The 18,968-nt window shown below is 35.3% G+C and overlaps 1 protein-coding gene across 6 annotated transcripts in view; it reads left to right on the forward strand.

Annotated features, from left to right (window-relative positions):
• Positions 1-18,968, forward strand: part of PSPC1 (paraspeckle component 1) — a 64,894-nt gene that overhangs the window by 7,615 nt on the left and 38,311 nt on the right. For all 6 annotated transcript variants that reach the window (XR_006171956.1, XR_006171957.1, XR_006171960.1 and 3 more), the window contains exons 5-6: positions 3,166-3,250; positions 4,541-4,649. Coding sequence is in view for 1 of the 6 variants with exons in the window: in XM_042838748.1 (XP_042694682.1) it covers positions 3,166-3,250; positions 4,541-4,649 (194 nt within the window). In the remaining 5 variants the exon portion in view is untranslated. The remainder of the gene's footprint in view (positions 1-3,165; positions 3,251-4,540; positions 4,650-18,968) is intronic.

The following is an 18,968-nucleotide window of genomic DNA, read 5'->3' on the forward strand; positions in this document are numbered from 1 at the left end:
GTGGCCCATAATTACTGCTGTTTGCATTGCTTTCAGTTGAGAACTGCAGAACACCATTTAATCTTAGTTTTTAAAGTTATTAGTTTTGCTACAACTGGAAGTTGTCATTAGGAAGAAGTTCACCTATCTTGTTTCTCAATGAGCGTGCTTGCACTAAGTGAGAAACTGTGTTTATGTAAGATCTGGTGCTGCAATACAGAGCATAATAAAATAAGAAAAAACAACAAATTTCAAATGCCAAATAGTTACTGTAGCTCCTTTTATGGATGCTGAAGGAAAAAGTTCTCATTTTTTGGAATATCTTTTAAGATCCACTTTTACACAGAAAGAAAAAGACTATTTCTTCTGCTGAAGAGCCACTGGAATAAGGATGTTTCTGATGTCAATATTCCATTGAGAAGATTGGCTTTTTGTTGCTGTGGGAAGAGGGTTTGTCATTCCTCTTGATTATAATGGAGCACTTCTCTTTGGTACTAAACAACCTGGAATTTTGTGCAGGTGCTCAGATTTGAGCTTATTGATATGCAGGAATTTGAATAGCTCAGCTGTCAGCCTGTTTCTTGTTTTTTTTTCTTTTTTTTCTCTTACCAACTCTTCAGCTTCAGTGTATATGAAAGTAACCTGATGAGATTGAATTGTGTGCTTTTTAAGAAAGATGCAGTGAAACATAAAACATCAGAATCAGGAATGACTATTTTTGCATACCCGATGCACAAACAAAATGACTGGTTGCAAAGGTTGTTGAAATAGTTATTCTGGAACATGGAATGTAAAACTATAGCATAGTAGTTAGCAGGAGCTAAAAAGATGAGAAGAATGAGTTTCCTACAATCCATATACTTTAGCAGACAAAGGAGATCGAGTTTTAATGAAATTGCTTTATCAGAGGTGTTGGGACTTGGACTGGAACATGCTGGTTGAAGTACCTGAGTTTTCATGGCATGGTATTAACACTGAAGGTAGAGACTTCATTCTTTCAACGTGTGTGATTTCTCATTTTTAAGTGTCACGTTTTGACAGATTGAGTCAGAAGTAATTTGTAAAGCAGAATACATGCTTCCATGTGTAAGTAAATTGGCATGATATTTCTGATCTGCCTATTGCTGGTATGCTTTAGAGTTGTGTAAATATTTCTTCATAATGACAGTGAAATAGTTTGACAAAGTACTGGAAGATTTGACTAGATTACTCAGAAACTTCATTCTTCTGCATGGAAAGTGGCCATTTGCTTTCTGTTTTTAGAACCTGAAAAATTAGCAGCTAAAACAATGCAGCTTTTTGGTCTTGGTATGGTTGTGTGTAGGATTAACCCCTGAGATGAGGGGTCACTTTCACCTTCAGTCCTTGAATCTGCAAGAATTTGAATATTGAAACATCTGTCTTTTTTCTTTAGGCATGAGAAGATGAGGAAGCCAATAGTCATGCTTTCCATCTGTTTCACAGCTATCAGCTTCAGTGCGGTTTTTTTTTCTGTTCAGAGAAAGGACCCATGTCCAATAAATGTCAGTCCAGAATCAGCAGTATTGCAAATCCTCTAATATGAGAGGCTCTGTGCACAGCCCAAACATCTAGATCTTTATTTTTGTCTAGCTAATGAAGCTTTGTGTCAAGATTCTGCCGCTGTCGGGTGGTACCAAACCTAATTGTTAAGCTGAGCTTTTAAGTTCTAACAGTTTCAGGAAGGACAGTAATCAGAAACAGGCCTTGAAAATTTTTAGAAGTGTGTGAAATTAGGGCTGTAGAGCTTAGAGGGGAGAAAATGATAAATTCATAGCAGTTAGCAGTAGAGAGAAGGTAGAAACTGTTGCAGTGTATTAATGTAAGGAAAAAGGGGATGATAGGTAAGTGGGAAATAGAATGAAGACAGATACCTTTTCCCACAGTGACCAATGCTGAATGCACAGTGGGTTCATTCGTGATCTCATGATTACTCTGAACCAATCTAAATGTTACTTTAAGGAGTCTGGCAGAGTAAGAAGATAGCATTGGCTAAGCCTGCTGCAGTATGCACTGTTGTAAGGAAATGGTCCTGTGACTTTTTGATTTGAATGAATCTTTGCTTTAATCATTAGTCCATGTAAATACATTGACTTTGCAAAGTTGGTAAAGGCAGGCCTGCAAAACATGAGAGAAGACTTACACTGTCTGTAAGGATGTTATCTGGTAAACTTTCTTAAATATATGGTAAAATTCTGGTGATCTGTGTTAAAAGAAAACAAATGCATGATATTTTGGTAAACGTAGCAGTGTAAAAGTTTATAATAATATGTGCTGCTGCAAGCTTGAGTTTTTTGCAGAGTAAATAAAATGATTTAATTGATGTGGTGAAAAAATGCGTGTAAAAATGTGTGGAGTAGTTGAACTCAAGCATAAAACACATCTAATGGTGTCTGTAAATAACGTGGCCAATGTTATGAAGATGGAATATGCAAACAGCTGCTTTTATTGTGGCAAGAGGTGGAATTAATATTCACTCAAGAATGCGTGAGTTTCCAGACAGAAATCAGTGGTCTGACTGGGCAGCATTAAATAGTGCTAAAGTAATTATTATTAGTTCTGGCTTGCTTTTTAAGAGCGTTTTAAAGTGTTTTTTAAGGAAGAATGTGGCTTTTCTTTCTGGTAGTGTTAACAGTTACAGTTATTTCTAAGTGACTGTAAGACCAGTCATGATTAATCACTCCAGAGGTTCAGATCACGTGCACCTCAAGTTCATTTCACTTGTTTGTGGTGTGTTGTGCAGTTGTCTGCAATAGATGATGGAGAATATGAATTGCACTAGTTTCCTTGCTAAAGGGACTTCAGCAGTATGCAGCACTGTGAGAAAATGGATACCTTGCCAAAGCTGCAAAACCAGGACGTGGTTAAAGTGATCGCGACTTTTTCTTAAGCTCCCCTTCTCCTTGTTTTAGGGCTTCAAATTTCTGCATCCATCACCTGCTTTGGAGGGCATAGCCAGTGTAGTGCCTTAGCATGTGAGCCTTGGGTCCTTGTGGTTTTTCATATGGCAAGCTTGGCTGAATGGGAGGAGCTGCTTAGACGTGTTGAGAAATGGCTTTAATTTTAAAATTGATTATTGTTAGAATGGTAATCTGATAGTGATTTTGTTGTTGTTACTGTGTTGTTAATTGAGAGCTTTTATATTCATTATGTTTTGAATCCTGGTAGATCTCATGCGGCGTCAGGAAGAATTGAGACGTTTGGAAGAACTTCGGAATCAAGAACTTCAGAAACGCAAGCAGATACAGTTGAGGTATTTTTGTCTTGTACTGTATGAAGTTGTGGCAGTAATTTAAAGTGTGCATCTGCTGTCAGCCTGCACAAGTTTAGATACTTTGGTGTGCAGAGCTTTTAATACAAAATATGAATGTCTACCGTTTAAAAACTGTTTTTCAAAATCATAACAGGAAACGTTTCTGTTAACATTCTTGCAGAGAAGAATGGTCACTTATGCTGATACAAAAGACTAGTTGCAAGTATTTCTAGTATTTTTTTTCATTTATTTCAGCTCAGTTGTTTTGTAAATATCTGAGTTTTCTAACAAGCTTAGAGATGTTGTAATGTGAATGTTTCATATGATGACTTATTTTTCAATGTGATGGAAGCATAGTTGTAATGGAGCTGTAGTAGAACACACTTGGAAGATTGGGGGGTATTCATCTACTGCGTGTAGAAGTGTAGCATTGCAGATTTATAGTCAAGAGTTTTGGGAGTGTTTTCTCGTCTTACTGTAGTGCTTTGTGGCACTTTGTTTTCTGATGTATTGCTTTTCTCTTTAAGAGCTGATTCTTATGAATACAGGGGCTGCTCAGAATGTAATTCCTCCTATCTTGTGATGTTGGCCCATGATGTCTGAGGTGGATGTTGGTGGTAAAGCAGTAGAGGTTGAACCTTTGCACCAATATTCTGTAACATCTGTGGCCGTGTGAGAGTTGGAGCAGAGGGGTTGTCTGATGAAATGATGTCTGACATGGAAGTATGTATGAAGCTGAGTTGTCATTGAATAACTCTGTACAGAAAAAATGGCACCCAATGACATTCCTTGATGCTTGCTGGACAATTTTGGGGACCAAATAGTGGATATGAGCATACTGAGGTGCTGGGTGATTCATTTCAGCATTGGTTTTGAAGCAATATGTGTACTACTTACAACTACTTATATTAAATGTCTCAAGAAACGGAGAGGACACAAAAGAACAATATACTGTATAGAGTTAGCAGTTTGGCTGTAGGCAGTGTTGAAATATTGTAATCCATAGTGTTGGTTTTTTTTTTTTAAAAGCTTTTGAACCTGCTTACTTGTTTGTACAGATTAACTGTAGGCAGAAGAACAAGAATGTTGGTATTGTGGATACCTGAATACTTGTTAAACAGAAACATTTCAGTAAGGTTCAAGCCCATCAGGTTGAGCAGATTAGTGCCTTACTCTGTATTAAAAGCTAGTAGGTAGTTATCTTATGTGCTGATGTTATCTCCTGAGACTGGTTATGAGCCCGAACAGATCATGAGTCTTAATTTATGTAATTCTTGAAAAATATCCTAGACATGAAGAAGAACATAGACGGCGTGAAGAGGAGATGCTACGCCAGAGGGAACAGGAGGAATTGAGACGGCAGCAGGAGGGAGGATTTAAGCCAAATTTCATGGACAATGTAAGTAGAACTTTGACTAAAGTTGAAATAGTAAATATTTTACTGTAGTTTTCAGGGTTTTTTAATATTTTGTCTTATTGAACTGACATCTCATGTGCTGTTTTTCCTTCAGAACTCCGTTATTCTCATGAATGGAATGGCACAAATTTAGTAGTGTAATTTTTTTGAACTATGACTTCACTATCTTGTAGGAAAATAAGTAATTCAACATTTCAGCTAATTGAAGGTGTTCAAATTATCATTTTCCTTTTTTATTCAGGAAGTGAAGTTTTCCAAGAAATCATTTAGCTTTTTTAAGTGGAAGGTTAGAGACTGGATAGTTATGGGCATGAAGAGGTGCCTTAGTTGAGCTGAAAAATTTAGTTTTTAAATGATTCATACTGCAAAGCTTCTTCGATTGCTTATTATGTGTTATGCTTAATTTATTATTAATCATATACTTTAGAAACAGGCAGTGGAGCTTCACATGAAGCCTAAAATCCCTTTCTTTGAGAGCTTTCTGTTAGACTAGATGAGGAAAATCTCCAGATCTGTACTGAAGATGACCAAAATGTTCAAAGGAAGAAAAAGATCTTTGCCACAGTTGCTACATTAAAGAATGTAGCAGTAATGTATTTAGGTCTATTCAGCCTTTGAAGTCTCATCTGGAGGGAACAGCAAAATGGAGATATCAGAGGAATCAGCTTCCTAAATTTTCAGGATGATCTCTTTTGGTCATAGGTATGGTTTCTACCAACCAGAACAGTGAAGTGAGCACAAAACAGTTAAGTGCTTTAATTTTATGTAGTAAAATACTGCTAAAATAGATTTTAGTGGGAAAGCAGTAGGTAATGCACATAGTGATCCTCTGTACAGGTTCAACTTGATGCATAAAATGAAAACGAATTGCTGGTTTCTCAGCTGCTTTCTGATTTGTGCTTTGTGGAAGTAATGTTTATTTTACATGCTATACAATACCTCTGCCTGTAGAACACTCTGAAGAGTGTACTGAATATGTTCTGAGACCTCCCAAGAGAAGATAGAACAGGAATCTTTTATTTTTCCTGTTGCATTTAGGATTCTTAGTAAAGATAGAGAGGAAGCAAAATAGTTCCTTTGTGATGTTACCAACTGCTGTCAGTTGATTTTGCTGATTGTTTGAGAAACTCACAGCTGGAAATAGGTGGTAATTTATTTCCCTGCGTGCTCTCACTGTAAGGAAAACTGTTTAAGCATACATTTTTGGGGGGATGATGATCTAGAACTGAAAACTTAAAATATCCTTCAGTGTATTCCTGTTATTAAACTGGTAAGTCATATTTTGCAAAACAGGATGTAGCAATCATCTGATGTAATCTAGAAGTGATACTGAAGTGATTCTGACTTCTCTAGAGCCAAGTATGTAATTTCATTTCATGTTACTATCATAACATCGTTTGGGGGCAGTTTGACTTTGTGATTGTGTAAGTTATGTGTCAAAGTAATCCCACGGCTGAGCTACAAGATCCCTGTTGCTCACTGCTGAGAGCTGCAGGAAAGAGATGGCAGCAGCTTCCTTCAGTTCCTTTTGCTGTTGGGTAGCAGTGTTTTCCCTGCAGCTCAAGGTTGAGGGAGTGCTGGATAATGCTGGTCACAGCAGCCTCTATTTAATTGCTTTTTGCAGCTCTTTGAGGTAAGGTTACTTAGTCTATGAGCTTGAATTGCTTGCCATCTTCATACTGTTCTGCATATTTAAATTTGGAAGCTCTTCAGAAGCTCTTCAGATTGTGTGCTAGACATAGGAAAATGTCATAGCGTAAGGAAGAAAGAGGAATAGTTCAGGTGGAAAGCATTTCAATCACTGTAATTTATGTGATTTTACACACTGAAATTTTGTGGGAAAAAGAGTTGGAAGGAGTGTTCTAGAGTGTGTGGAGCTCTCCTACTGAGTTTCATTTGTGGGGATTTTATTCATTCATCTGGAATATCATGCGGTGTGAGATTATATAGATGTAGTTGTGCAGTGAGAAGTCTGCCAAAAGAGATACAGGTCGACTGAAGGAATATGAAGCATAGCCATCTTCTTTTTATATCATGTGAACTCGAAGTGATATATACAATAATTAATCGGTTTTCCCGTGTTTTGAGGAGTGTTACAGTCATGTGATGACTACTTTGCCTCCAGTTTTAATTCTTCCTCTTAAGGGCATTGGGAGTGATTTATTGCTTACTTACTTTAACACCTTTCTAATAAGGGCAGCTATGAAACAAAGCATGACATATCATTTTACAAGCATTTGTTACAACATGTCTTTAGATCTGTGTTGAGGTTGTGATGTATGAATGGAGGCTTGAAAAAGCCTTTGCATTTTGGAGCCAATAAGAATTATAAATCTTATCTGGAGGTAGCAAAATGATGCATCTTTTACTCTATTTAATAGAACTTCTTATACAGCTGAAGTTTTTTTGATTTATTCTTCATTTGTTTACTGTAAACAGAGAGCATGTGGTAGTTTCATCTAGTCCTAGATTACCATTGTGCATATGTTGAAAAAAGCTAATTTCAGTTTTGAGAGTATAAAGTTGCTTCTTTGTTAGCACAACATCTCATGGAACTGGGGTGTAGTTTTTAATCATATCTGGTCTTGATGAACTCTTTTGGCTTAAATTATGTAACACGTTGAAGTCTTCTGCCTACCGTGTACTTAGAAGGCAACCGATAATTTTCTAATGCTTGTTTTTGTTTCTTAAAAGCCTTGAAAAGTAAGCTTCCTTCACTTATATCCTATTCCTTATTACTGTTCAGTATAAAAGGAGGACATAAATGGTAAGTGCGATGGCAACCGGAGTTGGAACTTGTCATACAAGCTGCTGTATCAGGCTTTCCTGTTTAAAGCTTCTTTCTGTGTCTTTATCCTAACTTGTTAAACTTTTATTTTTCAGTGTGACCTCTTTCAAAAATTTATTGTAATGGAACTTCATGCAATTAGCAGTTTGGTTTAGTTACAGTTGGTAAATGTTTTCTGTATGAGCGTTGTCATTGCTGTAGCATTTATGGTGATGTTGTATGTGTATAAAAAAATCTGATTGCATTGACTGCTAATCCAGTGGGCTTCCTAGTGGTGTCCAGACAGTTTATCAAACTAGTTGTGCAATCTATAGTAGGTAAGCTGTTATTTACATTTCCACATCATTTAGAGTTTTCTACCTTGCTACACAAAGGATGTTCAGTTGAAATCTGCTATTATACCTGACCATATTTATGCATTCTAATAAATGATACGATATCTTTTTCCTATAATTTTTATTTTGCATATGTCTTTTCTCCTGAAAGGAGAGCATGGAGATAGTGATTATAAATAAACAATGTTTTTCAGCAGCACAAATATACTTTAAATAAAAAATATTTATTCTATTTCTAAGTGCTTTTAATATATTATTTGCTGTGCAGTGGTTAGTATCCAATTGTGAATGGCTTATGCAGATACACATTCTGAATTGGTCTTTTTGCTAAATAATTTCTAAATAATTGCTAGGGAGTATTTTTTTTTAACTGCTGTCATTGATGTAAAAGAGTGAGAAGAGAATAATTTACGTCTTGTGTATTGAAATCGTTCTCAAGTGTTTACAAAAGAGCCCCGAATTTGTGGAAATACTGTTCTTCTTTTTTGTGGAACACATGTTTGTTTCCAAAATAATATTGTGAAATATTAGGTAGATATTGTACTTAATGAAATAGTAGCTATAGTACTGTCCTTCAGCAGCTCTTCTTACTGATGGTTTAAAGATAGAATTGAGATTTTTAGATGCCTCTCTCCTCTTTTTTCCCATTCCTGCATGGGGACCTTCCCCTTTTCATAGAATCATAGAATCACCAAGGTTGGAAAAGACCTAAAAGATCACCCAGTCCAACCGTTCACCTATTCCTTTTCAAGCGTAGCTTCACAAATAAGGAATTGTTTTTTGACAATCAGTTTCAACTTCTGAAAGCTTACTGCTCCTTTTGTGGGAGACTTTTTATTCATACTTAATTTTTACACTTCTTATTTTTGTAAATGAACTCTAAGTTTCCTGTCCTTTCATTTTCTTAGACAAAAGCTCCACTGCTGAGTATGTAGCGTTAATAGCAGAATGAAGTGGCAGGCACTCGAGCAGCGGAGGTTGCTTCAACAGCGCAGATATAATGGATTTGAAAGGTGTAACACAGTGGAGGGTTAAAAAAAAAAGAAAAAAAGCCATCAGAAAAGAACATGTCAGAACAACAGCAAAGTTTGTAGTTTGAGGAATGCCAGAAAGGTGGTTAATGCAATTTGATGTCTTTGTCCTAAGAACTCTCTCCCTTTAGAGCAGTTTTTAAATGAAGCTTCCTCCTCGCTCCTATCAACTATTTCAAGCCTGCTGTGGTGTATCTGAGGAATGGCTCGTTTCTACATTCCCATACAACTTCAGTGGTAGATTTCTTTGAGAGAAGAATGTTAATTGGATTTTCTTACACCTCTGTAATTCAGCAGTCTGTTTTTTGACATCTAGATACTGCAGTGAACAGAACTGAACAGATTTTGTTCCACCTTCTAATCCATTACCAAAGCACCAGTTAGACAAGAAGTTTGCATTCACACTGTATGCAGAATTCTTTCTTACCTTGTTGAGGAGAAAACTCAGTTAAGGCAGTTTTCCAGTAATAAATTCATTAACAAAAATTTCCAGAGATACATCTTATTCCATAAATTGCTTTGGTATTTTGGAGGTTTAATTAGCGTTAATTCTGTGACCATTTTTAGCGTGATTCATAATTGACTTTCTAAATTGATGTGCATCAAGGAGGTGATTTTTCAGTAATGGAGCAAATTATCATTGGAATGTTAGATTTTATTAGCAATTTCATATTTCAGTATGTGCAAACTATTAATATTTTAGATACATTATCTTTTTTCCCTATGTTAAGCTTTATTATGAATATCTAACACTGTAAAATTTGGATCTTCTACCTGGTGCAGTAATGCTTGCACAGAATGTTTAGAACGTACTAATATTTACCTCCTGTAAACTTGTAGAAAGAACAAGTGACCATTCAGAAGTCATTTTTGTTCATTAATGTGCTATATCAAATACGCATAGATCTCCAGTACGAATTTACTTGTAGGCATTCCTGAGATTGTTCTCATCTACAGTTACTGATACAGATCTTTGTCCCTGTGTTTTTTTTTTTTTTTTTAGGTTGTTTCTGTTTATGAATTAAATGGACCAGGAAACTTAAAGAACATTTTTCTGCAGATGGTTCTTATACAATGGCAAACGGCCATCAGCCTTTGTCAGTCATAGTTTTTCATGAGGCCTTAGAGGAAACAGATGCGTTTTTTTGTTTTTTTTTAATTATTAATGGAAAGAGTTCAGCTGCCATCTAGTGCTTGTTTATAAAATGCTCAACTTGCTTGCTTAGTTTCTCCTTGTTTAATGGATTTTGTAGGTGCAGTTTAAAAAGCTCCATTAGAAAGCAAATCTGAGGACTATAGTCCATATGTTTAATGTAGTTTATGAAACTTATTACTGCTCACAAGTTTTAATAAATCTACCTAACAGAGTTCCACAAATACTGCTAACTATCTAACAGAGTTCCACAAATACTGAGTTTCCTTGAGTTTTCTGCCTTCTGACATACAAGAACGAAGCATTTGTAGAATAGAAAAAAAATCTCGTATTAATGTAATTATTTTGTTAAATGCTGTACATATTTAAGAGACTAAAATTAACATTTGCCTTAATCATTTTCATTTTCTTTTCCTCAGCTACTGGACTTAAGTTTAACTTGGAGTTTTTTACATGTGTTTATCCAGACTAAGAAGAGATAACGTTCAGTTTCAGTTGTCTATTCAGTACCTATTTTGGACTTATCCACTTGTGTGAATCCTGAGATCCTACTTGAATTGAAACTTGCAGCCAAATAAGTTCCTGTACTTAGCTAAGTTTATCTTTATTCAAAGGGTCTGCACTGAAGGAAGAACAAAACACCTAAAGAGTGATAAGTGAGTCCATAGAATTCTAGAGGAACTGCTGGATGTGAGGAGAACTTATTTACACTCCTAGTTTCTCTCTCTTGGGATGCAGTGCCTTTTGCTTTTTTCTCAGTGCGAGCAGTAAGACCTGACCTTCTGCTTAGCCTCTGTTTTGCTTCAGTAGCTGGCAGAATGGAAGACTTCGACAGTGATAACACAGTGCACTGCAACCTAGAAAGGAGCTTGTTTCAGTGAGGCTACCTCTCCATTCATATCAAGCTGAATACTGCTTAATATTCTAAAGTACATTTTTTTTAATGAGCCTTAGACAAGTCTAATTGCTGCAGTGTAGGCATCGAGCAGATTTACCTCATTAATTAATGCTTGTTTTGGATGACTAATTCTTCTGTGAACAATACAAAATACAAGTAATATTTTTATTTTCTGTTATATTTTTCTTAAGGTTCCACTACATCTTTCCAGAGATCTGCTGGTATTCTTAGGTACATTGATGTTTTTAATTAGTGGTTTTTTTTTTTTTTTTTTTTTTTGGAAAACACCAGATATCTGCATCTTCAACGAGTTTAATTAATTTTTTGATTAATAGAAACTCACTTAGGTAGTTTTAAACGGATCAATTATTTTCTTTACGATTACTCATTAAATAAGTTTTTCTCAAACATGATTTCTGCAGCAACTACTGACTTGTTAACTTAGCTTTACTGTTGAGTAAGATGGAAGAATATTTGTATTAGTTTTGTTTTGTACAAGACAGGAAGTATGCTGCTTTCCTGATGGTGCTGAAGGCAGTTCTCTTGATAGTTACACTTGTGGCAGGTTAGCTCTTGTCACTTCTAAATATATTCTTGCCCAGGATCTGGCAAGGATAGCCTAAGGTCAAAATTATGTTGCTGGTTCTCTTCTGCATATGTGTTAGAGCTTTTGTGGTCTTTTTTTCACTTGGTTTCGCTTGGTGTGTTTTTTCCTCCCCACACCCATGTTCTGAATTACTAAGCATCTATTTATCCTCATGGAAACTTGTATATTCTATTAAAAAAAACTGTCTGTTTTCTTCTTTGTTCTTATTACGTTGGGATTCCCATTGTCTCTTTTCAACTTTGTGTTCTGTATTGCATATAAACGTAATAGTTGTTTAAATATCTGTTGATGAAGGCAGACACTGTAATTCTCGAGTTACTGTATATTTACTTGAGTCAGGAAACTTAACTACAAAGCAGTGCTTTTATAAACCATTCAGATTTGTTCAAATGATCAGTTTCTTAAAGTTCTTAATGAAAGTTCTAGAGCTGTTTAGTTCCATATATATTGAGTTCTTTATTCAGAACTCTGTTTAATCAAATTATTAGTGTACCTCATCTTCCTCCTGTTTCAGAGTAAATGACTTCCAGGTTGTATTAAAATGTTCACTGGGAAGCTTTGCAGAGATATGGGGCCTGATGTTGTGCCAGGATGCTGTTTTTTTTTTTTTTTTTTTTTTTTGGATGCATTAAGTGCTGTTTGTGGACTGGTCAGAACTTTCCTGATGAACTCTTAAATAGTGAACGATCCTGCCTGTTAAGAGCATTATAACATGACATAACATATGTAACATTATTTCTAAAGGTAGTTCATGTGTTTATTGAAAGTTTTTCGTATAATATTGAGGAGAACACACTTTGGACCTGGATTAAAACACCCACTTTCAGCGTTTGTTTTGTAAATGCTTGTGCGTAGTAATCACCTGTTGCCTCTAAACAGCTACTGAATGGCATCAGCAATTGGACTTTTAGTTACAGTTCAGTTGATAAATACCATATTTACTAAGGGGAGAAAAAATAGAAATACAGAACTCAAAAAAGAATCTTTCTCAGGAAGATCACTGTGGCTGTAATTAGTGCTGCTGTAAAAGTTACTTAAAGGTGATTTTGCAATGTTTTATTTGACATTCAAATTCAAAAACTTATGTTTTTACATAAATATGCACTTCATGATACAGCTATATTCTTGGCTGGTTAATTTGTCTTCTAAGTAATTATTGACCACTTTCACTTAATCTCATAATTAATCTTGTAATTGTAATTCTTGAGAATTGTAATTTTGAGTCATTCAAAAACATTCTGAGACATTCACTGTGATAATTTGCGTAGGGTTTTTAGATGTTCAGTAACAACTGAAATGTAGCATTGTCTTAGAACACAATTTTCAGTTAAATGTTTAGTTTATTTCTACATGATGGTACAGTTAATCTGGACTGGGCTACTGGTTAGACAGCCCTTTAACTCTCCATCTGCCAGGATGAATTGTGGAGTACTTAAGTAGAACTTGTGCTGTGAAAGTAAGGTTTGTTTCCTGTTTCCATGGATGTGTCCTAATCTATGTTGATATTTACCTACTCTCGTGCAATTTCTTTCGTTAAAATAACGATATAAGGCCAACTATACATAAAATTATCTAATGTGCCCTGACTATATTGTGAAGTAAAGTGGTCTAGAATTAGATGTGGATGTTGGCGGCACTGCCTGTGGCTCAGTGGTTGGAGCTTGATGATCCTTGAGGTGCCTTCCAACCCATTCTATGATTCTGTGATTACTCATAGCATTTGTGAACTGGGACATGTGGTAAATATTACTTTATGTTTTACAGGTAAGTGAGCAAGTAAGTGCCTTAAATTGTTTATAAATGAAAAAAAAAAAAAAAAGGATAATGTTCAGAAGTTGAAATGTATTTCTTGTATTCATTTCATTATCATTTAAAAAATGAAGATACTAGAAATAGGAGTGTATTTAGATACCAGTTCAATGGATCCAAAGTGGTTCATAACTCCTCTGGATCCGAGTTAATTGGCAGAATGTTGTACTGAGGAAGTTACAGTCAAGAGTTAATATATGGATATATGCCTTTTGCGTATAGAGGATTTGCACAGCTGTTAGTGGTTACATTCTTTACACATGTTTGTCTTATGAAAACTATTTCTAGATTTTACATTTAATTATTGGAGAAGCACAAGTTTACCTTCCTTGTGAGTGTTAGTTGTTGGATCAAGGACAAGTTCTGACAGAATACTTCTGTTCCTGTTGCTCTCAAATTGTTCCCAGTGGTGGCATCTGAAAAAAGTCTGTCTTGGGGTTATGCCTCCTGTGCTTTATCGGTATAACTACAGACAGTAAAGGGGCTTGGTAAGCTTTTCCTTTAGTGGAATAGCTGGAGGTGATGGTGATTGACTGAAGCACATAATTAAGTGGATTTTATTCCTAGTCATTCTGGATTATATGTTGTTTGTTTGGTGCCATGTTTTGCCATTTGTTTATGTCATTTTGTCTGCTGAGTAACATTTTCTACAGGTTTTGAAAAAGTGAGGAACTACAGTTAACATGCCTTTTTTTTCTGTGTTGTTGCATATGCAGTGTTTTGTTGTATAACAAATAGTGGTGAATGTGGTGGGAATGTGGGAAAGAACTATACATCATTGCATTGTTTTTAAACATAACAAGCAGAGAAGCAGCAAATAACTGTAAGATGAGCAGAAAAGACCTGAGTATGGACCGTTTCTGAATTTTGGGCATATAATACATCAGTCTGAAGGTATGAACAAAGTTCCAGTAGCTTAGGTGATAAAATATTGTAACAAAAAACCACAAAATTTTCGATGAACATGTGTTTATATCAGTGCTTTTATTCAAATTATTGGTTTTTTGCTAATTATAGCATTCCTCAAGATCAGTATGTAAGGTCACTAGATAAAGATGCTGCAAAATTATCTGCTATAGGAATGCAGACAACTTCTTTAATAGTAATGACCAGATTTTAATACTAAACATGGGTGAATGTCTTTGATCAGAATTGGAATCTGAATTATCAGTTGTCTTCACAGTAATTCAGAATTATCTCTTCATAAATGTCTTGAATAAAAACAAAGAGTTTTTGCTACCTTTTCTGTCTCAGAGGATGCCTTAATTAAAAAAAAAAAAAAAAAAAAAAAAACCAGCAGTGATTATTCATGTTTTTTCTACATTGAAGTTTGTTTCTACTTCATTTGCCTTATTCCATGTAGTTCAGCACAGTGGTTATTTTCTGCTTCTCTTGACAGCAGTGAGAAAATTTCTCCTACCTTTCCACAATTGCAAATATTTTGGTTTGTTTTCCTAATCTATTTTTTAACTTTCTTCCTCAAACTTTTTTTTTTTTTTAAATCAGATTTTTGACATTATTTAAACTAAAACTGGCAGTTACTCTACTGCACACACATTCCACTCTATGGTGTTGGATGTTTTCAGCTGCTTTCTTGAAAGTTGCTTTCTTGAAAGAACCTCAGCTCTTAACGTTGCCTTCTTCCATCAGTATTTTTTCTACAAGTTTTCCTTTCACTAACTGTGAAATATTAGCTGAAAAACACACTCCTAGTGTGGAAATCGTAGTGTGCAAAGTGGAAATTGATGAGTAGTGGAGTGTTTGGGAGTTCTTGGTTGTGGTTAAAAAAAAAAAAAAAAAAATTACTGATTTTTGTCATGGTATTTTCATCCATATTTTATAAAATGTGTTTTATTTTTAATTTTGATTAAGCGAATGCTCGTGTTCTGCAAGATGTCACAGGTTTACTCTCTTAGAGATGGAATTAACTAGAAAATTTTGGATTTAAAAAGAATCAAATGAGAGAATGAGAGAGACACCTGAAATGTAAGTAAAATCTAGAAGATAAAATATTTGCTCTTCTGCATTATAAGTAAAAGAACAACAGGAAAAAATATTGGCTAATGTGTAATAACAGTAAGTATTAATATGATTGGGTGTGCTTTAGGTTAGATTGTGAGGTAAATCTTACAAGTCATTTTGAAACTAGTCTTAGAATTGCTTGTAGCAAATAAATTTGAGATTTGATAGAATGTGATGAAAATACACAAGAAAGCAGTATTAATGCTTAACAGATAATAAGACTGATGTTACTGATGTGATGTTAGTCACTAATAAGACTGTTGCTGTAGGTGACAATCTTCGAGTGTTAATGTGAAAAATGAGATTGTCAAAATAGTGTTTAGTAGAAATGTTATAGGATTTCTCATTGTTCCTTGGTGCTTACACATTTGAGGGAATCATTAAATGAATCATTAAGGTTGGAGAAGACTACTAAGACCATGTAGTCCAACCATCTACCCATCACCACCATGCCCACTAACTCTTATATCAGTATTGAACACATTCAGTAGATAAATTGACAGTATAATTTGCATTGTACAGCTAGTCAAAGACTGTCAATTTTAAAAAATTACTAAAATCATATAGTTATATAATTACTGAATTATTAAGGTTGGAAGAAAGCTCTTAAGATCATCCTGTCCGACTATCAACTCATCACCACCATGCCCTATAAACTATGTCCTTCAGTGCCTCATCTACTCATTTCTTCAACTTCTTGGCCAAGATATTGACTCCTCCACCTCCCTAGGTAACACATTCTGATACATAACTACTCCTGCAGAGGAGAAGTTTTTCTTAATATCCAAACTGAACCTCGTGTAGCACAGCTGGAGGTTGTTTCATCCAGTTGCTGTTATCTGGAGGAGAGGCCAACCCACAACCTCGTTTCACAGAGTTGAGGAAAGCAGTAAGGTCTCCCTGAGCTTGTTTTCCAGGCTAAACAATCCCAGCTCCCTCAGCTGCTCCCATAAGCCTTGTGCTCCACCAGTTGGATTTAGCTCCATTCACCACTGCTCTCTGGGCCCAGCTGTCCAGCGAGGTCTTTACCTAGTGAAGAATGTGACTATCAAATTCATGGGCTACCAGCTTCTCCAGGAGAATACTCTGGGTGACAGGATCAAAAGCTTTGCTGAAGTCTAGATTGGTTACATTTACTGCCTTTCCTCATCTAAATGGTGGAAGGATTAGTTGATGGCTGTTTCCTCTGCATTAAATAGTGGTTTATTTCAGGGAACTCCTAAATATAATTATTTAAGGAGTGAGTTGTCCCCTAAATGCCTTGATAAAGTGGAGGATAGTGCAATTAAACTGTTTTATTTTCTGGAGCTGGCAGTGTAGACCTGACATAAACATCACTCAGCAGTGTATATTGACATTAGAGTCAGATTCTACATTGAATCTAGCTGTAGGCGAATGATTTAGCAAAACAAAGCACACTGGGAGGGTCAGAGTTATTCAACACTGTGTGCTCTGCCAAAAAATACCAAACATTGCCTGCTTTGGTAAGTAGAAACTAACCAAAGTGAAGACCTTAACTTGCTACTCAGATAAAGGAAGACTTTAAATTGTCTCCCATCTTGTAAAGATCAGAAATAACTGGTATTAAATTAAAATGATTTTACAATAATGTAACTTCTTTAAAACAATTTCTTACGAGTCTGCAGTAGAGGTGTGTGATCTCTCCCTCCTGCCATTTCTGTCTACAGTCTATCAGCCTGCACCAACGTGTGCTAAATGATAGTAGCACTTAGTTCACTAGTGCCTAGTAAGTTCTGTGATAAAGTGCTGTCCTCTCTGCTTGTTTATTCTGTATGAAATGGTTATGTTAAGACTGATGATATGCTGTCTTGCATGTTTAGTAGTAAATCTAGTATTCAGTACATCTGACTAATGTTTAGATGGGAAGTGATTTTAAAATGTTGCTTAAAATGTGTGTTTCTTAGAGAACAGTTTCGTCTTAAATAGCAGAAAATATTTTTGACTTCAAGTACTTTTTTATTCTGTGGTGTTCAGGTGCTGAGAACTGTCTGCAGTGAACTGAGTGTGCTGGACTAATCATGCGTCTTTTTTTCATAAGGGAAATGTTTTTTTTTTGTTTTTTTTTTGTGAACAGCCAAATAATTTTTGCTTTAATTAGGAATATTTTTCCAACATTTGCACATATTTCATGTGATGTTTTTTTACTGTTTTTTTGTTTGTTTGTTTGTTTGTTTGTTTTTGCTGACATGATTCTTTAATCATTTAGTGAGTCATTTCAGTCAACTGGTCATTACTTAAATCCCTGAGGAAGAAACTGCCTGTTCTAGGCTTGATGCGGTGTTGGTTTTTTTTTTGTTTTTTTTTTTTTTTTGCAATGACCCAGTCCAATTTGTAACTTATGAAACCTGATTTTATTAAACCATTCACATATAATGTATGTTTTAAGGCTACATTTACTTTATCTAGTTTAATGCATTTGTATGCATAATTTTACATAATGTAAGGGATCTTTTTAAAACTTTCCTGAGTGGGAGCTGTCATTCACGGAATTATTGTTTGGGCTGAGCAAGATCCTTGGAGGAGTGAGTAGCTCTGGATTTAACATTGGTCAGGAGTATAAGAAGATCTTGCATTTTTAAATAAAACTGGTATTTTCATGTGACAGAATAAAGTGAAATATTTTGTAATATTATAACTTTCAGAATCTTATGTGTAGGTTTTGATGGAGAAAATCTAAGAGGGAAAGGCTGTCAGAAGAGGTTAGGCAGAAGGCTTTTCTTCAGCTCTTCACTGGCAGCATAACTTCTAGTGAGTTGAAAATTGGAAACACTGGATTGAAATGGTAGAATATTGTGAGGGGAACAATTTGTAGTCAGAAGTATCCCATGTACTCTTATTTTTGAGTGCCTAATCAGTGATGTTAACTGCTTAAGTAGTCTCTATTTAAAATATAGATGGCTTTGTATAAATGATCTTGTGTGAGGATGGAGGAAGATTACACCAAAATTACTTAGGCTTCCTGTAGAGACCAATGGAATTTTTTTAAAAAACTAGGCAGAATTTAATGAAAGAAAAAGAAACTTTTGAAGAAAGTAATGATTTACACTGAGGCTGAGAAATGTCTTACCCAGTTTGTCTGCTGTAAAGTCTGTAAGGGAGTTGAGTTCATTGAAAACAGATAAGTATGAACATTTGCGTGAGTCATATTTTGTTTTATATGTAGAACTCGGTTAATGTTAATATTTCTTAATGCTCAAACTTGAGTTGATGGGGTATTTTTTTATAAGGTATTGTTTTGTTGCTGTGTCCTGTTGCTTTGGTGACTATTCTGTAGCTGAAAGGTGAGTAGTGGTATGTGAATTGTGAAGCTTCTGGCCACTGATACTTGAAGAAAACAGTATGATTTACTTTCTTGATATTTATGATGATGTATATCTGGTATGGTCTCCTCTGTCTCTTCTAAACTATCTGTTCAAAACTGTTAATTTCATGGTTTCATAGAGTGCTTAAGAACATACTAATATCTTTTAAAAACCTGAAAATTATCTTGGCAATTTTCTACGTGCTTAAGACTACTATCAGTGGAGATGAGGGTGCAAGAACATGGTATGTGATAACAGTACAGTGCTTGAGAAATATTGATTGTAGTATTTGAAGCAGGGGGAACCTGTACTGTACTATAAACACAATATATATG

Source organism: Centrocercus urophasianus, unplaced genomic scaffold, assembly GCF_019232065.1.
Source record: "Centrocercus urophasianus isolate 14NV4802_14NV808 unplaced genomic scaffold, USGS_Curo_1.0 seq_9, whole genome shotgun sequence".
NCBI lineage: Eukaryota > Metazoa > Chordata > Aves > Galliformes > Phasianidae > Centrocercus > Centrocercus urophasianus.